We start from the raw sequence: 27,196 nt of genomic DNA, 5'->3' as shown, positions 1-27,196 counted from the left end.
ATAATTTACGCAAGTCAAGATACTTTTCCCAGGTGCAATTAGCTCTAAGGAAAAAGAATATGAAAATTGAAATGAACTATTTATTAAGTTATTGTTTAAAATATTATTGCCCGGTCAACAATCGTTTACTGTGTCCCATTATTATAGTATTTCACGCGGCCGGGACTCGATTATTTGGCTTTATATAATGTAATTTTAAAGAATTTCTAATCAAAATTCAAATTTTAATTAGTCTTTTATCGCAGGCAGTACCTCCGTGAATTTTGAGTGGTAGTCGGTACTAAAAATTTCCTGTATAAGAATACTTCAATAAGAAAAGAAAGGTAAATACATTTAGACAACAAATTTATCCAAACAGTAATTAACTATTCACTTGGGTATTTGTCACCCATAAAACAACTCACACGGCAACATCAGCTCACAAATTCTAATTAGCACCCCAAAATAATAAATTAACGCATTCGATTTAGAGGACTAAGGCGCATCTTAAAATATACAAGATATTTACCCTTCAACAAGACTTGAGAGCACTAAGCCTGCAATTACGTAAGCAAAACATTTAATAAATCCAAATAAAATAGGCAGATAGCAACTTGAGCAGCCGCAAATCAGAACATACACATCCATTAACCCGGCACAAGACATGACTTGTTACAGCAAGTGTCCATATCCGCATCCGTATACGTATCCATACCCATATCGATATCTATATCCAACTGCAAATCGGATGCCGAACAAGTGTGGCCCATTAAACCTCAGACCACTGCGGGCGAAATTGGCAGCCCAATTGAAGTGCATTGCAAATTTTAAACCAATTAAAACAGCTGCTGTCAACGCTGCGGATGCGTAATGAAAAGAAAATATTAATAAATCATACGTGACCAATCAATTTCATGCCGTTCTGGCGGCTGCAAAAAATAAGAAAAAATAATTGCAATGGCGAATTTGCCAATAAATGGAACACGGGCAGATCGAGAGTGCCGGTCGCACGCACGCACAGAATCAATATTTAATTTATAATTAACTTTACAACATGAAAAACAAGCTGGGACAAACAGCTAGGAGTCCCCGGATCGGTTCGCTTTATCTTTTGCGCACACAAAAAACATAAAAGGTGGGAGGAGGAGTTCCACTTCCGAAAGGTAATACCTATGTACATAGAACACGTGGCGAGGGGCGACATGACATTTTGTCGGTGGGGATTTGTGGCGGCTTTAAACGCTCGCCACTATGGGCAATTAACGCGGCCGTAAGCAAACAAAAGCCTGATCCTTTAGACAAACACTCCCGTTTCCAAAAAACCAGACAGAGACGGAACTACGCGAAGCAAAAGAGACGGGCTGATGTGTTCCAAGTAAGGGTAAGTTTTCATCTGCCGCCAAAAGGGGCGGCTGAAAGGCAGCGAGACAACTTTTCGGGGTGCTAATTGAAAAACTCAATATTTGTCTAGTCTGTGCTCTGGGGGTGGCTCTGTACTTACCCTACCAGCCATGCACGCCGTGGCAGTTACCACTGTAGCGGCGGCCATTTTGGCCAGCAATTGCTGGGAAAAGTTGTGGGGAATGGTGGCCGAAAGTGCATGGCCCTCGGAAATCGAGGAAAGAAATCAACTACGCAAACAGGAAATGCTCAGGAATGGAGAAAGGTAAAAGGCAAATGTCAAGGGCACTTTTCACCACACAGAAAATGACAGAAAAGTAGATTGCATTTCCAGACTGTTGAACATGGCTCTCACTATATCAGATAGTTAAGTTTTGAAGTTTTTAACTATAACTGTTAACTACTACTGTTAACTACTACTGTTGCGATCTCAGGAAGTACACAAGCTGAAAATGTAAGATTTTAAACATGTTTTGATGTTTTCAGTTTTCTTTTTGACAATTTTTTACAATGCGCACAATGTTCATTTAACATTTGAGCTATCAACTTTTTAATTACCCTGGTCTTTTCTCAAAAGCTTCCTAGTTTTTTTATAATAAAAATGAAATTGTTTGGACTTGTTCGACATATTCTTAAATATTTACCAAAAATTCCGTTAGAAAACTTAATTTTCCTCTGAATAACGTTGATAATGTGATCTAAGCATAAGTCGCACTAATGTCTATATCACTTGACACTTCCCATTCAGCAGGCCCAGCTAGTTGGCACCGGCTCGAATAATATCTGGGCTATATATCTGAACGATGTGGCCATAAACATCAACAACGTTCTGCACCTTTTAATGGGCATTGCCATTATGCGCCCGCCTGCTTTTTATGGACTTTCTGAAGCTGCAGCACCGTAGACGTTGCGTCGACAGTTTTTCCCAGAAAAACACACAATCGGTCCGTTTCCCATTTGAGGCATGTGCCCAACCGGATTCCCCACAGCCCCAGTCCTGCACTTCCCATCCCCCTGCACTCAGCACTTATTACAGATTTGATATATAGAGGCCAGAATGGGAAATTTTGAGGAATGGCCAGGGGAAGCCCTACGACAACGGGGTTTCGGAATCGCAGGGCATTAAATGTTTGTATTATTGTTGGAAATAAACTCTGATTTTATATTGTCGAGGATTAATGATATTGTTTCCCCTAAATTTGTTAATTACTAGCAAACAAATTTGTGTATACAAGCCATGCTTGAGATTTTATGCATTTTCCATTGAATTTTTTAGTGATTGCAGCGGATGAAGGAGTCGGAAGAATGTGGAAGCATGTAGTTTTCCCGGATGAAGTCAGAAAATGGGAAAAATGTCAGTTGTGTTTATATTTATAGGAATATGTATTTACTTGTTAAATGACCATACGAACTTATCATAGGTATTGCTGCATCCATCCATATCTTTAAACTTTCTGAAAGTGTTTTATCACGAATGATCCGCCAATTGCAAGTTCCATTATTTTTATAAAGCTACTAAAGCGAAAGCTAAACACCTTGCTCAGTTCTTAATTGCTCTCCAATACCCAACCAATTAAGAATTTTCCCCCTTGGCAGATGGGAAACCGCAACGGATCGACAATTCCAGACCGAAGCATCAGCATTAGTTTAAAAACAGTACTAAGTAAACAAACATTAGCATGCAAAACATATGTTTGGGAGAGTGGGTGGATCGTTGGTGGAGCGAGCGCCTGCAGCCAATATATCAATTACATGTCGATGTCGAACATAATGCAACAGGGCAATGAATACCGGAAAACCCCGATCCGCAGCACACTGGAAAAGTGCCTCGATACTGGAACCACAACTCGCAGTCAGAACGTCTGTCAGCCCGAGTCAATCAAAGTCGAATCACGTCCCTCTCTCGGCGCTGAAAAGCTACAAATGCCTTATTGTCAAAACAACAATAACACCAGCGCATCATCAACGGCAGGAGCAACAATTAGTTTACCAAATTACATGAAAATATTTTTTAAATGCTCCACAAACATTTAACGCGCTGATTTGACACATGTCCGGGTCGCGAGGCTTTAGCCGGGAGTTTTGGGGTCTTCTGCTGTCACTATCTACCAGAGGATGGATGCATCGAAACGATCGGGGTCGGGATTGGGGAAGTCCGCAGTCCATTTGTGGCATGTCGCTGGCATCTGGGATGCTACAGAGAAGCCGGAGGCAGGAGATCGAGGGACCTTACAAGATTTCGTCAGATGGGTCATAGGCGTACTTAAAGGGGGGTTTTATGGCGCCTTTATTCCGCGGACTTCCTTATGGAGATGCAAAAAGTAAACTGAAACTTTTGTATACTGTTCTATGTTCTATATAATACTGTTGTACAACAGTATCTTACAATCGTTAGGAGGGCTTCTTCAGTAAATGGTTACCCACTATGTTATCACCCATCAGCAAATTTATGGTGATGGCCACCCCCTCATCCGCCCCTGGACACTTTGCCCCACCTCCCCTCCCCGCGGTGGCTTCTACTAGGTGCAGTGTGTTTTATTTCAAATTCAGTCGAATGGAAGACTTGCCGCAGTCCAAGAACCAATGCTCCGATCCGATCTCTGCCCTCTCCCGATTTGTATACACAAAATGGACCAAATAGAACTGGGAAACCATGGGGAGTATATCTCGTAAATTAACGGCGTTCCATTCCGCTGGTAATTTCTCTATTTTACTTTTTCTTCTCTCACAGCTCGTTTTGGGTTTTGGCCAATGTTGGCACAACCATAAAATAAAGTTTCGAGAAGCGTATAATATTTATGGCGATTCTTTTTGGAGGAAATCTGACAGCGAACACCTTACACGCACTGCCCCCTCCCTCGAGTTTCATCCGTAAGCGATCTATTTTGATTGACAGGACTGCCGGGGCGTCGATCTTCCCTTGGTGTTTCCACAGTTTCCACAGATTCCACGGGTTTCCACAGTTGCTACTGTTTCGGGCCTAATACAATTCGCATTTCATTGCAATTTCACAGGCAATTGCAGGCAACACTGCACAATAACCTAAGCAGCTCAGCCGGAGAAAGATCGATCCTCCCCTTACTCACGCACGATTAGGTTCCTGGGATAATGGCAGCGTAGCTGCAGTTGGCCAATATCTCTACACCGGCAGAAATAAATGTTTACCCAGTTTAATTAATTGAAAATGAATGCATTCATTTAGAATGCGAATATTTTTGTACTAGGAAAATACTATTAATCGACTAAAACCACCAACAAATGCGCGCTGTTGGGAAAAACTTTCTTCATTCCACATTTCGCGTTTCAAGGTATACGTACATTTTCTTACTATATCTGCAAATTGGTAACGATTTCTGCCCGTGTTTATCTATAAAGGAAGGCAGGTTTCAGGGGCGCTACGGCCCCGCCATTTAAGGTGCTTACACGGGCTGCTCCTTTCTAGTCCATTATTCGGCTCTTCTATTGGGCCGGGATTCCTCGAAAGACATTTGTGCAACAATTTGGTTTGGTGGTGAGCTTATCCTCTCTGGGCCGCTGGCCAGTTTAGTTTTTTAGCGGATTCCCACTCGGATTCCACTCGAGCCCGGTGGTCTCTTCTGTTGCTACCCCCAGCACCCCGGTTCTCGACCGTGGCTAAGACCTAGCAACCCCTTTCGCAATTCGCAGGGCGAACTTTAGCATAACAATGGCGTTGCGACTTTTTCGGCTCTTTCTACTCGAAAGAAGGGGGGTTTATGGAAATTAGCCCGGTACACAATGCCTGCAGACTGGAAGGCATTGGGATGGGAGTGGCAGTCTGCTGATACGGCGACAGGACAAAGGCCGGAGTCATAGCCGGAGACGGGTCCATATAGCTTCGAGGATGCGGCGGCAGAAAATTAATTCATTTATATGCAGAAAATTCAATGTTACAATGTTATCTGTTTTGGCCCAGCGGCAATTCAGTCGAGCCGAGCTGGCTAAAAGGGGTGGGCTTAAAGGTGTGGAACGACGACTGGCTTGTGGGGAAGGCTACGTTAATTGATTGTGGGAAGGATTGACTCCCAGCAGACGTACGAGCGTTCTAGATTATAGACCTCGAAGGGAAACTACTTGCTTGCCCTTCCGTTGAGGATTATCTTGGTAGCGACAATTTGATGCATCTGTAATTGGGTTATGCGCCAAATGAAATCTGTAAAGGCCGGAAAATCGATCTTTTGCTCTGACACACCCACTTCCCCGTTTCTTCTCGAGGACTGCAACGAAAGAAAGTCCCAAAACAAATATACCCGAATGACCCAAGCCCATTCAAATCCGATACCAACCGCATCCAAGTACGGTCACTTCCGACCGGAATAAGTGTAAAGTCCAACGCGACAAATAATTTCCATGCAATTTCAAGTGCATATTCAAATTACACTCGATATATTTTACGAACTCTTGCCTTCGATGGGACATCCCAGTTCCAAGCCCGTTAATGAAATGCGACACGTATTTCCCCTGACCCAAAACCGGGCTATGGATATCGATGTGGATGGGGACGTGGATGTGGATGTGGATGTGGATCTGGATATGGATGACTTTGCCCGTGCCGTCAGTCCACCCGTCCACTGTGTAATAAATATGAGACTCATTAAGAAAACCATAAATAAATGCAGCGTCAGTGCATGACCAACAATTAAGTGCGAGGAGCAGTCCCAAGATCATCAAATCTGGTCTTCGGCTCGAGCGATAAAAGAAGCCACCAGGGGCAGTTTAAGTACAGTGATTCTGAGGCTGGAAAACCGTACAAGTTTTAAACATTAATCTGTATAAAGACATATCAGAAACACACTGTGTCGATTAGTGGACAAATTTCAAAATTTGCATTTAATAAACTTCTCTTTTCCCGATGAATGATAAGAAGAGGGCATAATGAACAAATATTTCTTTCCGTGAATATATATTGTTTGATTAGTTAGAGACGTCCTGCCCAGCTTACCATACGCCGAACCACTGTTCCCTATACCCAGACAATGTTAGGGCCTTGGTCTGGGTCCGATCGGCTGCAAGAGATGTAACATGAGCAAACAGTGTGATGAGGGCTAGGGCATGACGTCCGCAGTCGTGGTGCCCGGCAGTCTGGAGTGACTTGGGCTGGGTTTTCGATTGGAAAATGAGTGTAGGAATCGGAATTGGAATTGGGTCTTGGTCTGGTGGCCACTTGAGGAAACCCGGCGACAAATTTTGTGTGTGTGCTTGCACAAAAATATCTTGACACTTGAATTTGAATCGGTCTCTAAGTCCGCAGTGGGACAGGTTTGGTTGTATAATTTACTGTTCGCAGATGGGGCAGTAGTTCCCTGCGCCGTTTTTTGGGAATGCCCGTTCCGAAATTCCATTGAATTTCCACAGAAATTCCAAAAAAACCGTTTGGCTTGTGAACGCCGGCACCTGTGAGCCATAGATACGATACTCAAGCACAGACACTCCTCCGCACACATAAATGTGTGTGGCGTATATGTGGGAGTCTATTATAAATTGTAGCCTGCGGCTTGTTATGGATAAAAAACAATCAGGATATATGGATACAGCCAGGCGAGCGGCGCAGACCCACTCCTGATTTCTTCTTTGATTTAACATATGGCCGGGCTCCAGAGCCAATCTCCACCAACCACATCCGTATCGCACTTCCGAGGTTTCTGGTCTCGGCCTTCCCTCCAATCGATTGCACAATTTTTCGCATTGTCGCCCTTTTTGGCCAAGCATCCGGCGGCTACTTGGCCGCGCCCATTTCGTGTCCAAGCTGCGCCCACGGCTTGCATGCGAAATTGCGAAATTGCGAAATACGAAATGATGATGGGTGACTTCCCCACGACCGCGCGAAATCCCTCCGGAGCCGTGGGACCCTGGAGTCCCCGCCCGGCAATATTTACTGTGTAAATATTATTCGCGCATATGGACTTGAGGACGTAATCCATAATTGGTTTGACCGTTTGCCATTTCGCTCAATAAGTGGAAAATATTTGAGAGATTGCGCCTCGCACAAATTCGAGTAATTTCGAGTGAGAAAAGTGAGGGGAGTTGGATTTTATTGGGTGATGGAAAGTCGATTGAGATTGGCGCATTCATGTACTGAACAATGTCGTGGGTGGCATCATACCGCACAACCGAAAATATACCTTTTTTATGTTTTAAAAACCCATTTTTCCAATGCTTGAACATAACTATCACAAAGGAATAAAAAGATCGAAATTTCTTTCACAGAAAACCTAAAGTTAAATTATAAAGAGTCTTATAATTATTCTTTAAATAAATTTAAATTAACCAATTATACTGAAATAGGTAACTCTAATGTGCAGGAGTTCGTTTATTTAAAATGAACATCTCCGATCTTTTTATTTATATAAAGATTTGCAATTCCTAAGGCAATTGACATCAATGATGGCCCATAAATTATCCAAAATCAGCTAACAATATCCCCGGCAAATGCCAGCGATCCATCTTATTGATAGAGTCCAACTAGCCGCAAATCGAAGCCCTAAATCACTTGGTCTAATGCTCCTCAAATTAGTCTGCCATTTGTCGGATCTCTTCCACTTCCATTTCCACTTTCACGGCAACCCTCCCCGTCATCGAATATGAATCATTCCGCCTAATGAATGTGTCTGTCACTGGCTGTCAACACGTTGCCGAGGAAAAGGCCCCCGATCCTCCCAGATTCTATATGGATGGGTGGCTCCCCTCACAAGTCACGGCCCTTACTCCCGAATATGAAATGGAGCAGCCAGAAGGAGGAGAAGGCCTGCAAATCGGCGATGGGCTATATTTAATACAGAGTGACATTAATGTCAGCCACAATTAGTGGGGGTGGAAAACGCCAGCGGAAAAGCGAAAGGGAAGGAAAACAAGGCGTTTTGGAAAAAGAAACAATCAAAAAACGATCAACGAGCCAACCAGAAATAATTTGACAGCCATCGGGGTCTGGAAAATTGAGATATATATCTACACGCTTGCAGATGAGGCTGATCATCCGATGATGATCATTTTGTTATTGCAGCTTTCGACCCATTTTTTTTGTTGCACGTACCACGTTGAACCCTATGAACTACGAAATTCGCCCTGGCCGTGGCCTTTTGTCTGGCTTTTGTTGCCAATTCGTAAACAAACAATTACACAACAGAGCATCGGCAAATGGGCCACAAAAAAGTAGACACTCCATCCACGACGCATTAGAGACACCTTCCCCGAATCCTCGCATAAATCGCACACAATGGGATGTCAGAACTCGAGCACGGTGGCACTGGCATCCCCACAGGACCCTATATATCGACTATATCATCCGTATGCCAGCCTCAGTTGTCCGTCAGACCGACTCTAATCCCGGCCTGCGGCCTTACATGTCTCAATACTCCGTTACAGTTGCTATTTCGAATGCTAGTTCGATTTTAGGATGCGCTCGAATTTACGGACGATCTCTTTGTAGTCGTAATCCCAGCCCCGTCGCTGGTATGGGGCCCTCCCAGATCCCTGCAAATTGTTATAAAAAACAGCCTCTGCGCCCCTGGCTCGGGAAATTGCTCATTTTTCGCTATCTTTTTGCTGTGTTGACGCTTTTTTCACACAGTTCGACGGGCGCGTGGTGTGTGTATAAAGTGAATCAGATAAAAGATATAGTCGAGCGTGTTTATATTGAGCGAAGAGCAGAGTAGCTAGAGCTCTACAGTGGGTGCTGTAGCTGCAACTGAAATGAATTGCTTCATATATGATTTCAGCCTACTATGCTTATAAGCACAAGGTAATATCTTAGATACACATATAAGAAAATCACATATTAACCCCTTGAAGACCCTGAAAAAAGTTATTTAACGTGCTAAGGCGCTCGACCCTAATAATTTTTTGATGATATATGGACATTTTAATATTATCAACATTCCAAAAACATCTTGTAGTATTATCTTACCAAATCCCGCTGTTCGTTAAAGTAGTTCTCCTGAATCCTATCTGTGTGGATGGCATAAGGTCAATTGCCCGGTAGGGCAATTGCCACTGAGCGGCAGCAGCAGGCTCCACTGTGCTGCCACAGTGGCAACCACATAAACGGGCACCGGCGGCGTCTGCCGTTTGGGGCGGCCAAGATCAAAGAGCAGCGAGCGCTGCCTGCAAATCGGTTAAATCTTTTGAAATGTGCGCACTTTTTGACACCCAATTTGTTTAGAAGTGTGCGCACCAGCTACCAGCTGGAGAAAAGGGGGGTTTGGCGGTCTTAGTGGGCCAAGGGACCTGCAGGGGGGAGTCTTCTCAAACAGCTCATAAATTTGCAGCTACACAGGAAAAGATGTTTCACCTTTAGTCTTACATTGTCATATTAATTTATTTTAAACGCAGGAGGGGAAAATGGGATACATGACATTAAATCGATGATGAAGGTGATGAATAAACATTACTCAAGTTAGGATTATAAATAATTCTATTTCTGGACACCTGTTAAAAGAACATCTGTAGTATGATACAAATAAATAGTTTCATTCATTTACATATATGCATTACATTCATTTTAACAAGACAAATTGTTTTTTCCTGTGTATGAAGAAAAACTGATACTCGTATCGTAGAAAACCACTCCGAGTGAAAAGGAAAGGCAGCACATCAGTGGGAAACTTTTTCTGCGAATTTCATTAATAAAACTGTCGAAAGTGTTGGGCATCAGGTGCTGTACCCCCTGCCGCCCACCAACAGGTGAAAACGGAACAATCAAACGAAACTTTTGATTTGGCATTTTTGTTTTTAATAAAAATTCAAAAGATTTACAGCACTTCTCGGCAAGTAATTCCACTTAAGATGCTGTAAGAAAAGAAGAATCGAGGGGCATTGGCACTACGTCTTCCATTCATAAAAACGCTTAATTAAGAATTTTTCCAAATAAAATGGGAGGCGTGGTAGCGAGTTGGAAATGGGATAATAATAAGTTTATTGATTTGGGAAATGCCATAACCGGATGTTTATTCACCACGCACTACCGAGTCTTTTCTACATTCATCAGAGTTATGGAAGGGAGCTGATCGTAAAGCAACGAGCGAAACGTGCAGGGATTATCGGGGTTTAGAAACCGGAAGATACGCGATTGCCATTTCACAGTTTTCCCTTGGTCTAAACTTCAATTTTCCCAGGCCAGAAATTCCAAAATCCTGGCTAGCAAGTTGGTAAGTCAATCCACCGCTTAGCAAGTTTGGGAATTTCCACTGGCCGTTCCACTGCCATCCAAAGTCAAAACATGCGGCTTGTGTTCGCACATTGTGTAGGGAAAATCACCAAACACGGAGGCTGGATTTATTTGGACAAAATGACTTTGCAAATGAGCAAATGAGATTCGGTGGATGTGGCCGTCGACCACCGAAGATGTCAATATTATCATGGTTCCAGGTTTAGCGATTCCGGCCTATGCAAACAACAGCCTTTTGGCCAAGACAACCAGTCTACCAGTCTACCAGACTACCTGCTGCTTCCAAGGGCCATGTAGGTGTGCATAGTTTCTGTTAATATCGAACTCCTCCGCCACTCGAGCTCGCAACGTGACCCATGGCCCCGGGTCGGGATTTGGTCCCGGATTGTCCACTGACCAACCTGCCAAGTGCCGCATGTAGTCATAATCGATGTGATTAGGCCGTGATGCCTGTGCAACGATCAGAGCCTAACCCTTGGCCCCCACGGACGAGTAATCAATAACTCCCAATCGATGTGGTCGGGCATTTCGGTGACGTATTTGGACAGCCACTGACAGCCAAGCGGCCCAAAAGAAACAACCAGAAAATGGTCAAGAGTTCCCACAAGGTTATTTTCAGATACTCTGCGAACAGCAAATTTCGATTTCTTAAAATTTATAATGACAACGGTGGACACTACAATAAAAAAATGTATAAGAAAATATATATAAATATTTAAAATTCAGAATATTTAAATTATTAATTTCATATTATTGCCTCAATTAAATAAATATATAAATATTCGCTATTCATTAAGATATTCAGATAATAATAATTGTTTACCAAACACCCGAATTTAAAATATGATGTTTAGTAACCCAGAAACGTTGTAGGCCTATTCCATTTGATAATAACATACATTTTCTCATTTGAAATACCTAATCCACTTTACTGAATGATTGAATATACCCCGCGTACCGCAGGGCAGGGATCCGATTCGACTTGGCCAGAAATAACTGGATGACTTGGCGGGAAATGATTGTTGGCGAGCCCCGGGGCGAGATCGAGAAGGAAATGAGCTGCACTTAAATGCATGCGAGAAAACCACTCGATGCCAACAAGTGGATAAGAAGCCACCACACAAATGATGCCCAAACGAACTATCAATGTCAGTGAATTGGCAAAAAATTTAAACTCAATTTGTATGCAGGCCAGCGGAGTTGGAATTTCAAATGTGGAGGAAGATGGGGTCCGGCGACGAGGAAACCCTTAGCTGCGGCTGACACACCTCAACGATGCAGCAAGCTGAAGTGGGTCCACCGCATCCAGGTCTGTCGCGGCATTAATGTGCCAGAGGAGAGTGTGCGGTGAACACCCAGTCGGATTGGTATTGGGATCGAATTCGGGACGGGACGGGAGTTGGAGGTCCAGCTCCTAAGCCGCTAAAGCATGCGTAACAATGGCCAACACGAAATCTTAATGATCGCTAAGCCAAGAAGGAGTCGATGACCGTGCACTTTTCCGAATGCCCAAAAGAGCTGGCGAGTTCCATTCATTGATTCATTCAGGTCGGGCCCTAAATGAAGTGGTCCAAGTGCTTTCAACGCACGCAGGATCGATTTTCATGTTTATTATTTCATATTTCGTACATGTGTGTATGCCATCGCATATATGGCTTCCTCTGCCTCTTAACTCTAAATACAATACAATACAAAGCGCTGGCGAATGAATTTTGGAACATAATTAGAATTTAAAGCCAACAGTTGTTTATCAATACTAATAATCAATATACAGGGTGCGTAATAATAAAAGCAGTACACATAAAATATAAGATAGTTTTTAAAGCAAATATAACATATGCACGTGCCGGTGAATACTCCTGGAAACACTTAATCTTTGTCTACGAGTTTTTCGATTTAGCCAGTATAGAAATATTGATTAAGGATTGAAGCCACAATCTCGCCTAAGGTCCAAAGGAGTGGGTGGGGAATTACGGGGGTTAGGGGCCTGCATGCGGAAACTCTTGTCTTTTCACAACATTTTACTAGTTTGGTTTGAATATTCGCATTGGCCGGATGGCTCTAGTTCTTGAACTGAAAGACGAGTATCAAGATGATGGCCAGCAGCACGGCGCTCAGGATGCCCACCAAAATCATCTTCTTCTTTCGCACTTTGTTCTAAAAAATAAAATAAAATAATTTAAGGACAACCTTATAGGAAAGACGCTTACCCTGTAAGAGCTCGCCTTGCGCAGATTTTCCGTGCCCTGTGAGACAAAAATGCTAGTCTGTTCCACCTGCGACTCGATTGAGTCTACAGTCAGTCCCTGTTCGTAGACTAAAGCGCCCAGCTTTTTGTATATCTCGTTTACGCCCACAATGTTGTTCTCAAGCTCCCGGATGACCTGCTCCTGTTCCTCGAGTGCCTGCAGGTCCACCTGCTCCTGCATCTGAGTTTGCAGTTGTTGTTGGTTTGATTTGCGATTAAAAAAGTTGTCTTCGAAGAAGGAGTTGTTGTCCTGCTGGCTGGCACTGCTGTTGGAGCTGCCGGTACGCGATGAGCCGGGTGGACGGGCGATGTTGAAGCTATCTCCGCGCGCCTGCCGCAACGCCGTCTTCTCTATGTCGGCCGTTTTGCGCTGGACGGCCTGAAAATACCAATGATAAACAATCAGCATGACTCACAAAGCCATTTGCTTATCTCCGAGAACAAAAACAAACCTGAAAGGCGGTCAATGCCGCCGTGAACTCGTCCACGAGCCTATCCCGCTGGATCTTCAGGTGGCGCTCCTTGCACTTGTCCACCTCGTTTATTTGATTGTTTGTGTCGGTCACCAGCTGGTTGGTGTAGGTCATTATTTGGTGGCTGTTGGGGTAAGGGTTGTTATTTTCATCGTGTGTTTTACATAGATTTGATTGGTGAATCACACGGGCCTGATATGTTTCAACTTTCAAAGGCTATGACTACATTTCATATACAACGAATATACTGTTCTGTTGGTTCTGTGGTCGGTTACATTAACCAAACTGTATTAAAAGGAGCTTAAGAAGATTTTTTAAACGTATTGTAAGTAAATAAAAGATCTGCACTAGGTCCTTAGAACTTATGATTTGTCTGACAGATGTTCAAACTATCGATGTATATTTCTGCAATGGGTTTTCTCTATGGGAAACATTTTAATTTCCAAACCAAGAGATCGTAATGAGAATCATCTTACAGCTGTTTTTTGAGCTCCGGAGAATCCTGGGGCGTGTTCAGTTGATTGACCATGCGCTGCATCGTGGACACTGCGAACGAAACAGAAACCTAGATTAGTCATAGGCGAAAGTTGGCAAGCGCTTAGGCACCACATACCATTCTGCTGCACCTTCTGGATGCTGGTGGCTATAATCTGGGCCAGCCTTTGGAAATCTATTTCGCTGAGACCACCTCCTCCGCCCCCGCCACTTAGGCCATTTTCCATATGCTGAAGGTCCATGCTTTCGTAGGCAGACACTTTGGTGACCTTCGGATTATCGCTGGAGACAAGTTGTTCCTGGAAAAGCGAACAAGACAGACAATCGAATTAGCCCTGTGGCCCACTGATATCACATTCACTTTTTATGCGTCGCAGCCAGGTTCTGGGTTCTATATTCGTGATTGTTTGTTAGTTTGTCGTTTGTCCGTTTGTCGGAATGTTTGCAGTTCACATTCCCTTTGTTTGAGGCACAACCACCCACCGTTTGTGGTTGCCCTAGCTGCCGTTGGTGACCTGCGCCTATGACCTTGATCTTAGAGCATCTCCTTTGCACTTTTTACGCGTTTAGCAATCTGTAATTTGTTGATTTAATTCCGCAAAATGCTCGCAAAACTGAAATATTAGCTGGGTTTTTACAACAATTGGAACTGAACTGCCAACTTGCGAGAAAGCCACTTTCGAGTAACACCTAAAAGTGCCATAGCGCGTTAATGGCACACAGATGTTTTGCCGAACTTCTTTGCTAAGCTTTACAGCACTAAAATTCAATCGATATTTGGCGCGGCATTTGAATAGTTATGTGCTATAAAACCCAATAATTATAACCGTTACTGGTAGAGTAAAAGGGAATACTAGATTCGTTGAAAAGCATGTAACAGGCAGAAGAAAGCAAGGAAGGAAGCGTTTCGGACCACATAAAGTATATATATTCTTGATTAGGGTCAATAGCGGAGTCGACCTGGCCATGTCCGTCTGTCCGTCCATATAAACGTCGAGAACGTAGAAAGTTCAGACTAAGCATTCAGGTTTCAGAGACAAGCGCAAGTTTTTTGACCATGTTGCCACGCCCATCCTAACGCCCACAAGCCGCCTAAAACTGCCACGCCCACACTTCTGAAAACTATTTTGATATTGCTTTACATTTCTTTTAGTGTTGTAAATTTCGCTCGATTTGCTATAAATACATTCCCAATTTTGTAAGATAATAAATATACAATAATTTTTAGCTCATCCAGAATGTAATTTAAATTTTCTGAAAATTAAACATTGTACAACCCAGGATAACAATTTCATTTAAAACCTGTTGAGCAGAAATAACATCGAAGATTATTACTTTCCATCAAAAAGTCAAACAACTGGTAGACAAAATAAATGCAACCATTGGATAACAACAAAAGCAAGAAAGATTGTAATTAATTCAGTATATTGAAGATTATTATCATTATCCGGTATTAGGCAGGGTCAATGAACTTTCATATATTGGAATGAACTAGGCTGTTTCGATGCATCCACTAATTACATCATCTCCTACTGCGAAAGATATTATGCAAATGTCCTATGCAAGGAACCTGATTTTTGGAAGATGTCATTTGAATAGTAGCTGTGTTTGCTGCATCATTTAAATAAGGGCATTATTGCCTTCCTTTCATTCCGAAATTCCGGTCGGTAAGTTAATTTAGAAGCTTTCTAATACAGGGACGGGTTTTAATTTATTGTCTCAATGTTCTTGGTAATTCGACTCGCATTTTCGGGCCCTGTTTTACCGGACTTGTATAAATAAGCCTTCCATTCCGAAATGCCGCTTAGTCGATCCGTAGACGTCGTAACGCCCCGACCAGTCGAAAGTTCATTAAAATTCCGTGCGATGTGTGCTCTCCGGTTCTTTGCGGCGGCTCTTGCCCTCCAACTCACGGCGTGTAGCAGCCAGTACAAATATGGGCCAGGTGCGTATTGACAAGTTGAGATCAAAAACAAGACAAGAAATAAATAAATGAAAAATGAGTGAGAGTGCGCCAGGCCGAAAGCAAACTCAAAACATATGCAGAATTGATTAATCAAGTGCTAAACGGAGTATAAAAGGCGTAGCAAAATACTCGTAAATTTAATTAAATATTTGACACCCCACCAACAGAGCTATCAAATAGCAATTTTTCCTAAGAGAAATGTTTTGACGAAAGTGAATATAATAAAATAAAATGGATAATAATAATAGTTTTAAGTAAGTAGTGCTAATATCAATACGTTTCTTGAGGCCTTCTATTAAAGTGCTTTCTTCTGAAAGCAATTTCCCTTTTTAATGATTAATTCGAAAGTGGAGTTAAAAACAATGGCAATTGTGTTTGTGTTTTTGTTTTGTAAAACGACACATGTGCTTGGAATTCATAAATTCTTGAGGTTGTACTTGAAATGTGTATGCATATCAGCTAGTAATAAAAGAGGTTTTAATAAATCTGAATAATATGAATTCCTAATTTGTACTTGTATCCCGTTGAATGGTATCCCTTTCAGAGCAATCCTGGGACCTTGACTCCATTTCCGAATTAAAGGGCAAGGAGTTTTGGTTCCACGACGCCCAGCGCACGCTCTACAATAAGCTATCCACTCCACCAAACCAGTACCGTGCCAAGAATGTAATCTTTTTCCTGGGCGATGGGATGTCCGTTCCCACCGTAACCGCAGGAAGGATCTTCGATGGACAGCTGCGTGGAGTGGTGGGCGAACGGAATCGTTTGGAGTTCGAGAAATTCAACTATGTGGGTCTGTCAAAGGTACGGCTGTTCTCATTACAAGCCATAATATATGGCTTGAAATAAAATAATCAATACTAATATTATTATTTTGCTTGGCTTAACTAGTTATTTATAACATAACAATATACAAAGGATTGCAAGCAAAACCTACATTATAAACATTTTATATATGTATTTATTATATATAGTGCACTATTAAGAAGTGTTCGCTTGAAGTCCACGAAATCCTCTGCTATCCCAATAAATTGCTAATCCATTTAGGAAATCCGTTAATAACTTTTTTCATTCTAGACCTATTGCGTCAATAAACAAGTGGCTGACTCCGCCTGCACAGCATCGGCCTACCTGTCTGGGATCAAGGCAAACTATCTGACTATCGGAGTGACCGCCGATGTGCAGTTGAATGACTGCAAAGGATCGCGCTTGCCACAGAACAGGCTCTCCTCTATCGCCGCCTGGGCGCTTAAAGGTAGCAAATCCGCCGGATTGGTGACCACCACTCGGGTTACCCACGCCAGTCCGGCCGGAGTCTATGCGCACACCTCGAACCGTGATTTCGAGAGCGACTACGACGTGACGAAGCTGGGTCAAAATCCGGGAAATTGTCCGGATATCGCCCAGCAATTGATAGACGGAGAGGTGGGCAAGCGATTGCGGGTGGTTATGGGTGGTGGGACTATCAAATTCCTGCCCAATACCACGACCGATGTGTACGGAAACAAGGGTCAGCGGTTGGATAATAGGAACCTCATCGAGGAATGGCAACAAACTAAGCCGGGTAATGCTAAGGTGATGTTTAATCGAACGGATCTTCTGAACAACGATCCGCAGAACACTGACTTCCTGCTGGGGCTCTTCAATGCCTCTCACTTGGCTTACCACATGGACGACAGCATAGACACACCCACCCTTCTCGAGATGACGGCGGCGGCTATTAATGTCCTTTCCCGAGATCCAAATGGGTATTTCCTTTTCGTGGAAGGAGGTCGAATCGATCATGCCCATCATGAGACGAAGGCCAAGAAAGCTCTGGATGAAACCGTCCAGTTTTCGGACGCAGTAAGAAAGGCACGACAACTCACAAATCCCTGGGACACCTTGATCGTGGTGAGTGCGGACCACGGACACACGGTCACGATCAGCGGCTATCCGGATGTAAACAACAGCATTGTAGGACTCAATTCCGAGCTGAGTAATGTGGACCAGCTGCCCTACACGGCCATCTCATATGCCAACGGCCCGGCCTACGAGAGATTCTATAAATCGACGGATGGAGAGGTGGAGCGCGTAGATCTTCGTACCCTGGACTTTTCCAATCCGGATGCCATTTATCCGCATGGAGTGCCGATGACCGAGGAGACTCACGGCGGAGGCGATGTGGCCGTCTATGCTCATGGTGAGTTGAAGGTCCATGTTTTTTTGGGGTTTGAAGTTTATTGTTTGGATTAGTTAGAAATTATCTATATAATCTATATTCCCTACAAACTTTTAAAATTTATAATGTTTTTTTGATATCTTCTTTAAGGTCCGTGGTCTCATCTCTTCACTGGAGTTTACGAACAAAGCACTCTACCTCATTTGATGGGGTTTGCTTCTTGCTTAGGACCTGGAATTACATATTGCGATCTGCAGCCAAAAGCGAGATACACTCCATAGAAAATTAATTAGGAATTAAATGGAAAATGCTTAGCCTAGGAGATTAGAAGCAAAGACTTTCTAAAAAAATTAATAATATTAACAAAAAATAAAACGTTTTTTAAAAGTGTAATCTCGACTGTTATTTGCGGTTTGTGGGAATGGCAACCTTCTGAGACAACTTTGCACTTCGCCGGAGTTTCTAGAATCTGCTTGTTTATTATACCCGTTACTCGTAGAGTAAAAGGGTATACTAGATTCGTTGAAAAGTATGTAACAGGCAGAAGGAAGCACTTCCGACCATATTAAGTATATATATTCTTGATCAGGATCAATAGCCGAGTCGATCTGGCCATGTCCGTCTGTCCGTCCGTCTGTCCGTCCGTCTGTCCGTCCGTCTGTCCGTCCGTCTGTCCGTCTGTCCGTATGAACGTCGAGATCTCAGGAACTACAAAGGTAGAAAGTTGAGACTAAGCATACAGACTCCAGAGACATAGACGCAGCGCAAGTTTGTTGCCATTGTTGTCATGTTGCCACGCCCACTCTAACGCCCACAAACCGCCCAAAACTGCCACGCCCACACTTTTGAAAAATGTTTTAATATTTTTTCATTTTTGTATTAGTCTTGTAAATTTCTAACGATTTGCTAAAAAAAACTTTTTGCCACGCCCACTCTAACGCTCACAAACCGCCCAAAGCTGCCACGCCCACACTTTTGAAAAATGTTTTGATATTTTTTCATTTTTGTATTAGTCTTGTAAATTTCTAACGATTTGCCAAAAAACTTTTTGCCACGCCCACTCTAGCGCCCATAAACCACCAAAAACTGTCAGTGCTGAAGACTCTATCGCACTTTTACTAGCTGAGTAACGGGTATCAGATAGTCGGGGAACTCGACTATAGCGTTCTTTCTTGTTTTAACTTTCTTTCTTCCCGAGATCTCGACGTTTATACGGATATTAATCACGATCAAAAATATACATATATACATATGTACAAATATATATATTCGGAAACGCGTTCTTCTACCTGGTACTAACTTTTCAACTTTTAATAGGTATGAAAATAAAACAGAACAAGAGAGAATTATATACTCGAGTAACCGACTATCAGATATCCGTTACACTGGTAGGGGAATACCTGTAGAAATTGGAAGAAAAATATTAATAGGAAAAAATTTGGGCGTGTTAGTTTTGGGCTGTTTGTGGGCGTTGAAGTGGGAGTGGCATTCATACGAACAGACGGACATGGCCAGTACGACTTGGCTATTGATATTGATCAAACATACATATGTATATATATTGTATTTTATATGGTCGGAAACTCGTTCTTTTGGCTTTTACATACTTTACATACTTTTAACTCCACATAATTTCGATATTATCGCATAGATGAAAAAACCGTTAGATCCTTTAGTATCGATTGCTTTACCGTTCAGATATCTTTAAGCGGTCTAACGACGGTCACACTTAAATTATCACCGGCAAAAGAAAAACAAATTTCGCTTTAAATTCTTTTGAAATTCTAGCTTAATTACTGTTTACGCGCTCTGATGTCCACCACAAATAACTACACAACGGGAGAACTCGTCTAGATGGTGAACAGAATCCTGAAACAGAGAACCTGAAGATCAGTTAATACTCACCGGTATTGAAATGGATTCCAATAAAGAAGTATTATTGAGTTTTGCAAGGAACTCAGATAGCATACATACCACCATAAATCCTTTAACGGATCCTTTCCATCCACCGCCGGATTCGGACGTGGAAATGGTCTCCGTCAGGTCAAATGCCGAATCGTGTACTAACAAATCAGATACCAAATCAGACACCAAAACATGTGCAAAATCAGATGCCAAATTGGACGGTAAATCGAAATTAGAGTCGGAAGTCAAACCTCAGGCGGACCCGGTGGAGGCATCCCCTAGAAAGGGGCACCTCAAGAGAACCAAGGAATGTCCTGCTCCGTTGAATTCTACTCCGCAGAAACTCAACTGGAAGTGGAACCTGCGGATCTTGATCTCAAATCTGTACATGAAGAGCGAGGATCGTCTTCCGGGAGCATGTGTTTCCAAGTGTCTTTACAATACTAGCCTGTGCACCGAAAGACATCGGTGCTCGGTGCTCCCGGATGGCCCCAACTTTACGGCCGTTCAGGCGCTGCGAACCACGTTGCATGGCCAGCACTACGATACATTCCTGGACATTTTGGAGATGATGGTCATGCAGGGTGTCTACCCAGGCGAAGGAGTCTTTGATAGACTAATAGATATGGCCATGGTGGATTACTTAATTCTCTGTTGTCACATTGTAATAATAGTATAAATCCCTTATGCAGATCCTAATTGCCAAAGAGATAAGCGTGAAGGAGCTGGGCGACACCTACAACAAGCTTATACGCACCTTCTTTCTTCTGGTCGACGCCTTTCCTCCCTGCTGGACAGCCCTGCGTCCTTACTATTTGAGTTTTCTGGGTGTTAAGAGTCCTGCCTTACGTGATATACGTTCAAGCGATTCTCCCCAAAAGTTGCAGTTTTATGTGGATCTTTTTGAGGAAAATCTCACGCATTGTAGCGATGAAGAAATACGGGAAAATACCAAATTCTATGAAAAGTTTGTGTTTAACTTTTCAGAAGAGGAGGATGCGAATATGTCACAGGAGACGGTCTTTTTACGACATGTACAGCAGTATGACTGGCTGAGCGGGAAGCTTTGCCTGGATGACTTTAAGAGAATGTCACCCGCAGTCCGCTTGGCACGGCTTTGTGATGTCTTGAATATGCTCACGTGGGTACTGGAATTGGAGTTCCTCTCCTGGCTGGATCATAACAGGTTTAGGCAGTCGGAGTTGTATCAGGAGAACTTCAAGTCATTTGCCTCGATTGTATTTGGAATGTCAGCAGAAATGCGTCTCACCGACATCGTTAAGCAAATTATGAGGTTGTATGGACAGGCAGTGGCCAAGTGCATGTTCCCAGAACGCCAGAGGATTCTCCAGGTAGGCTTGTCATGTTTTGGGTTTAGGCTTTATGTAACTATTTCCGTTCTTTTAGCGCCTTGTTTCTCTCATTATCGAGGTAAGCAACACGGCCGAGCTAAAGTACGTGGATAATGCTGTGATCTATCCGAATCTGGGACCCAAAACACGCCTGCTCATCGCAGACTTCTTCAAGATTTTTAGATCACAGAATTCCAAACATATTAGCACATACCTAAAGACTATTCCGCTGTTGGACCACCCATATCTCCGCTACGAGTTCACTGACCACTTTTTGAGGCTCTTTTCCTTTCCCAAAAAACTTCCATTTGGACCGCAGAAGGTTGTCGAAGAATTCACAGCTCGTCAGTGGATAAAGTACAAACTAAAAAGTGAGATTGCGGATGACGACGACGAGCAGTTGTCTCGTGAGAATTACCTAGCATTACTTCTTGGCGCCTTAAAAGACTACGACAAGTGGTTAAATCTTGGAGGCTTCTGGAAGTACCTAAAGAGCAAGGAGCACGTGCAGCCATTGACAGCGAGGATCAGTCCTGCTGAAATGGTTGTACGCGAAGCGCCGGTGTTCAGGCTAGATACGTTAGAGGAGAAGGTACCCACCTGGAACGCGCACATGAACAGTAAGGTATTTATAGGTCAGCCGAAGGTGAATCTGCCGGTGGCCAGAATTAATATGGCCAAGATGTGTGTGCGATATGGCGAGGATGTCCGACAGATGAGATTTTTAAGACGACTACTTCAAATCGAGGTTTACAAGGAGGTCGATGTGTCGGACTGGTTAATCTATCTGAACAACTTCATTGACGAACCCGAGTCCATGTCTGCAGCAGACTCTGCATCTTCCTTCGAATCGGGGGGAATCTGAGTGCCCATAAAATTATGATATATCCAAGGCTCAACTATGTTTAAGGAATAACGTACCGAAAGTTCAAACTTAGTTATTTTAAGCTTATGGAAAACATCAGTGTTTAAAAAGTTTTTTGTTTTTTCTTGCGTTAACTAGAAGTATCTAAATGGTGTTAAATAAGAATGCACTTGATTCATTGCCATTTGTCATAATTTCCGTTTCTGTATTTCTCCATTGCAAATATATATTTATGCTGTAACTAAATACACAATTACGTACAGATTTACATATAAATACAGCTACTGCGCATGTACATACATACATTAATAAATATATATGTGTATAATTATGCAATATTATCGCCATTTGTTTTTAAGCCTTTTGCTTGTTGGTTTTTTTGCAGTTCCTCATCCTTCTGCCACATCGATTTGCCTAACGATTCTTGTCTTTGTTCATTGTATGTCTAAATTCTTTGCAGTTTTACATTTCCACACTCAACTATCATTAAATTATGGTCTTAAATGCTAATCTCACTACTTCACTTATATGTAAAGCTTATGCATACGCTGGGGAGGGTTAGAGAAGCTGGGTGCAGAGCTCAGATTTTTAAAATGCCACAACCCGAACTGCATCTGCATTCAGTATTAGGCATTCATGTTAAAGCGACCTATCTAATTCTCTAGGGGTCTTAGATCCTAGTGACGATCTGCATTCAGGGCTTCGAAAGACATAGTACGGATTCAAGCGGATTCATACTCTGCTAGGTTGGGATTTGTTTTTTGTTTCTGCTGCCTTGTTTTTAATTTGTTAACACTACACATTTATCAACATTTATTTAATATTCATTCCATATAGGCTAGGTTTCTTTGAATGTATCTCCACTTCCCGGCTTGCTATTGATTCGTATACATTTGGGGCCTTCCGTTTTTGTTGCGCTTTGAAATCTATAGGAACTTGATACAGGAGTCTTTTCTGTTTGACCCTTGCTGCAGTTTTTAAAGGTATTAAAGGCGACCGGGGATTGAAAACAAAGGACAATCAAGCTGTGAGGAAACCAAGGTTAACATAAAATAAAGGGATAACATAAAAAGTCACATGTTGTATTTTTAGAAAATATTATTTTCTCTTTTAAAAAGGTTTTCGTTTACAATTTAGTTAAACTCTCTCCTAAACGCCGCTGCTTTCGCTTTATACATACAAATTGGAGTTGGGCTTTGTACAGAACTTGTTGCTTTCCTATTTCACAATCGTAATTAGTTATGAATTAATTAGCGTTACTTTGTGTTTACTTCTTTAACTAATATTTAAGCGAAGGCTAGCGTGACAGCTTTTGTGTTTCCAAATTATGCCAATGCTGAAATTAAAACTACTAAGACTAATAAATTAAAATTAACAAAACGCTGATTTTAAAACTATGGCTCTCTAGGGACTAAGAGCTAATTGGATAGTTTCGACCACTTAACACTATTAGAATTTTTTTGTTGCCGTATTCTGTTCAGGATATTTTTGTTTAAGTTTTGCTGATATACATACAAACGGAGTTAAATAATTATGCTATTAATGTTTTAAACAAATTGTATTTGTGTTAGCCCAGACCAAAACACGCCCTTGCAAGATGGCGAAAAAACGTCGCCAACTTTGAGTTGTGCAACAATTTTTTTTAAACTTTAAATGCTAAATTAAACAATTTAAAAATGAGTCGGATCAACAAATTTAAAATCTGAAACGAGTTCGCACTTTGGGAAGCATTTTAGTTAAGTTTTTCTTACACGCAATGACTTTTTGCTTTTTACGGGTTTAGTTTACTTTTACTATTAGCAAATTATTTTCACTCTAGTTAGGGTTAGAATTATTTAATTGAGTAGAGAGTGGTTTAATCTATTTCCGGGGCTGAGAGGGTGGTGAATGTGAGATGCTAAGGTCTTTCATCTGTTTTTTTGTTTAGCTTTACTATTATTTTAGTATTTCTTTTTTTTTGTTAACGGTTTGGGAGCTCTGGGTGCTGGTGTTGGCGCCTTTCGTTTAGCTACTTTTGAAGCGTTTGCATACATTCATCTTGGTAAGTTCTTAGTCACACATTTAAACCTTAACAACAACAACAATGTTCGCTACAATTAAACAACTAACAACAACGTAAGCGTACACACCAAACATGGCTCACTTCTGGCTCGATCGCTGCTCCTCTTTCTGCTCCTGAATTTCCACTACATCCGCTTCCACTTTCGGCTCCTGCTCCTGTTCATTCTCGTCATCTACATTCTCCTCCTTGAGCACATACTCGAGGAGCAGCTCATCGACTCATCCCTTGCGTTGCGTTTCCGCCGCCGCTGACGTAGTGGCTGTACCACCATTCGATGGTGACTCCACCTTGATCACCCCAAGCTGCTGCAGTTCCTCGCGTGTGTGCTGGATGCGGCCCACCACAACGCCGCCCATGGTCACAAAGCTCCCGTCCGCTGTCACAGCGCCCAATTGCATAGCGCTAGATAGATCACCTATAGCGGCCACATTAAAATGATGGTGCGGCGAGCCATCCTGAATGTGCTGGTGCTGCTGGTGATGCTGGGCCACTGTCGTGGCGGAGGGCAACGTGGTTATGGTGACTCCTCGCTGGTCGATATGCTGCTGCTGCTGGGACGGAGGGTGGTGCTGATGCTGCTGCTGTTGATGGTGGTGCTGGTTTTGCTGCTGCTGGTGCTGATGGTGGTGTGCCGCCAACGGCATTCGTCCTAGTCACCCCTCCTCCTCCTCTGTTTTGATCTTAACAGGAACGTAGACTTTGTCCATGACATGGATCTTTATGTGGTTGTTGAGCGTGCTGGACTGTCGGAACTGCTTCTTGCAGATGACGCACTCAAAAGGCTTTTCACCTGAAAAATAGGACACCATTTAGTTTCAGTCAATATCGTAGAATAACTCACTTCATCACTTACCCGTGTGGATCTTCACATGGTTGGCCAGAGTGCTCAGCTGTCGAAAATGCTTGGGACAATAGTTGCAGTTATAAGGCTTCTCGCCCGTATGGATCTTCAGATGGTTCGTCAGCGTCGACGATTGACGGAAGGTCTTATCACAAACGTTGCATTTGTAGGGCTTCTCGCCAGTATGGATCTTCACGTGGTTGGTCAGTGTGCTTAGCTGCCGGAAGCGACGATCACAGACGGTGCAGTGGAAGGGTTTCTCCGGCTCGCGGACAGCTCCCCCTCCGCCACCGGTAGCGTTGCCCTCACCGGGATGCTCGCTATGTCCATTGGCCAGATAATGCTCACTATGGATTGTTGTTGGACTATGCGTGGTCAGGTGCGTCAGATGTGGAGGCGGTGGCGGCGGTTGTTGTTGCTCCGCCGCAGCAGCTTGCGCTGCTGCAGCCTGGGCAGCTGCCATGGCCGCTGCTTGGGCGGCACTATGCGCCTCCGCCGAGATCCCGCTTAAGTGCATCTGGAAGGGCAAGGGGAGCTCCGTTGGTGGCGGTGGCACAGAGGGAGGTCCGCTCGACTGCTGTTGCTGATGATGTTGTTGCTGCTGCTGTTGTTGTTGCTGCTGCTGGTGCTGCTGCTGGACCGCCGCCATGTGAGCTGGATGCGTGGCCTGGGTGACCGTTTCATTGTTATTACTGTTTGCTATGGTGGTTTGGGGCTGGGCGGCCACTATGACGATGTCACAGTTACTGCTCATCGCCGTAGCAGCGGCATGGGCATGGGGCAGGCTTTTGATATGCATCACGGACTGCTCTTGCTGGGATTAGGTAGCCTGGATTCGGAGTTGAGTTGAATCTGATGGAATAGTACAGGGAGACTGTGGTACCTTGGTGACTTAAACTGAAAGCTGGCTAACAAACTAAGATCGATGCTTCAAAAATGCCACGACATGCTCATCTTGGGCGCTTCTCTGATCTTGTTGCTGCTAGTGCCTGGGCTTGGAGAATGGAGATTGGGATTAGTTGAGTCGGCGGCTTGGCTTTTTGGTATGCAAAAATATGTGAGGAATTCCCAAAACATACGAAATACCTAAATGCGAAATTATAAATCTAAATTATTCAATAGCTGACACACTTTGATAGCTGGGCTCCCAGCTCCACCTCCTCCCCTGGCAGCCCTCTTTTCATACATTCCAATGGTTCTATTTATGCCTTTTTAGTGAAACGGCTTGAAACCGATTTCGTGTCCTAAAGGGCTTATTACTCCTTTATCATCTATTAGATTTTATAGGCACATTGGAGCACATATGAATTTATTATACTTTTCGAACTACACGGCTTATATGTTTATATAGAGGGAAATGGCTTACGTTACGACTTAGAAAAATGCTTAAATCAATTATATATGACGACTAAAGCATTAATCTGTCATAGCAATAATCTTGATCAATATGTTAAATGTTTTCAGACTTTTTAAAATTTATTAGATGTTCACATAAAAAGTGTGATGTGTAATGCATAATGTTGATCCACCTCGGATGATCATAAGCTAAATCCTTCTTACATTTTATTAACTTCATGGTATCAAAACTTCAACTATGCGGTATTGGCGGTAAAGAGCATTAATTATTATGCATTTTGAAACAAAATAAATACGCGCGCGCTGCATGTAACTTTTATATATTTTTTGAACGCTGGTTTTTACGTCCGCCGGACAAGTTACCTGGCGCGCCCCCCCTCTCCAACCTCCACACACACGCGCACAGAAAGGCCAACACAACTTGCACACACATGGAGCACTCAGATATCTCTCTTTTTTTTGTTGAATTGACAGCGTGTTACTTTCTCGCCAAATTACATGTGTTTTACTCGCAACTAAAGAAGTTACTGATAACTTTACAAATTGGATAAAAAACGAAACGGAGGAGAGATCGCCAGGATTCCGGACTGACCTTTTTTGGGCGGGCTTTTTGGGGGATATGTTTCCTTTTTTTTCAAAAGCAGTTTTTCCACTAACACGTTGCCTTCAGATCGCCCCTCTCGTTCCCTTCTTCGCCTAAAAGCCACAACCACTTTCAGTCGCACACACATATGCACATACACTAGCACACACGTACACGTACTGTGTAAAAGCTCTTTTGAGGTTAGGAGACTTTTAATTTTGGAGCTCTCCGCTCGAAAATGTCCATTGTTTTTCACACGCCTATAAACTATACTTTTACCAAATGATTCCAGATTGGAATTGGGTATTCTGAGATACACATTTAAACT

The 27,196-nt window shown here is 42.9% G+C and overlaps 4 protein-coding genes across 4 annotated transcripts; 2 read left to right on the top strand and 2 right to left on the bottom strand.

The window, feature by feature from the left end:
• Window positions 1–12,092: 12,092 nt before the first annotated feature.
• On the bottom strand, window positions 12,093–14,442 carry LOC122616715 (syntaxin-7). Its single transcript, XM_043792262.1, has 6 exons — window positions 14,261–14,442; window positions 13,896–14,076; window positions 13,759–13,828; window positions 13,262–13,406; window positions 12,772–13,188; window positions 12,093–12,718 (listed from the first exon to the last, which is right to left on the bottom strand). The coding sequence occupies exons 2-6, from the start codon at window positions 14,017–14,019 to the stop codon at window positions 12,623–12,625; spliced, it is 852 nt and encodes a 283-aa protein (XP_043648197.1). The 5' UTR covers window positions 14,020–14,076; window positions 14,261–14,442; the 3' UTR covers window positions 12,093–12,622.
• Window positions 14,443–15,643: 1,201 nt separating this feature from the next.
• On the top strand, window positions 15,644–18,185 carry LOC122617696 (alkaline phosphatase). The gene is made up of 4 exons (XM_043793649.1): window positions 15,644–15,722; window positions 16,288–16,547; window positions 16,821–17,925; window positions 18,055–18,185. Exons 1-4 carry the CDS (start codon window positions 15,644–15,646, stop codon window positions 18,183–18,185), a joined length of 1,575 nt encoding a protein of 524 aa, XP_043649584.1.
• Window positions 18,186–19,605: 1,420 nt separating this feature from the next.
• LOC122616056 lies at window positions 19,606–22,980 on the top strand. Its single transcript, XM_043791318.1, has 3 exons — window positions 19,606–20,443; window positions 20,502–21,161; window positions 21,217–22,980. Exons 1-3 carry the CDS (start codon window positions 19,820–19,822, stop codon window positions 22,024–22,026), a joined length of 2,094 nt encoding a protein of 697 aa, XP_043647253.1. The 5' UTR covers window positions 19,606–19,819; the 3' UTR covers window positions 22,027–22,980.
• Window positions 22,981–23,109: 129 nt separating this feature from the next.
• On the bottom strand, window positions 23,110–27,094 carry LOC122616057 (adult enhancer factor 1). Its single transcript, XM_043791319.1, is given in 3 exon segments — window positions 23,110–24,878; window positions 24,942–25,918; window positions 26,878–27,094. Coding segments are annotated over 2 exon segments (1,359 nt in total). The 5' UTR covers window positions 25,729–25,918; window positions 26,878–27,094; the 3' UTR covers window positions 23,110–24,306.
• Window positions 27,095–27,196: the final 102 nt, after the last annotated feature.

This window comes from Drosophila teissieri, chromosome 3L, assembly GCF_016746235.2.
Source record: "Drosophila teissieri strain GT53w chromosome 3L, Prin_Dtei_1.1, whole genome shotgun sequence".
Classification (NCBI taxonomy): domain Eukaryota; kingdom Metazoa; phylum Arthropoda; class Insecta; order Diptera; family Drosophilidae; genus Drosophila; species Drosophila teissieri.
Note: the sequence above shows the minus strand (reverse complement) of the source record. Positions and strands in the feature narration are given on the sequence as shown.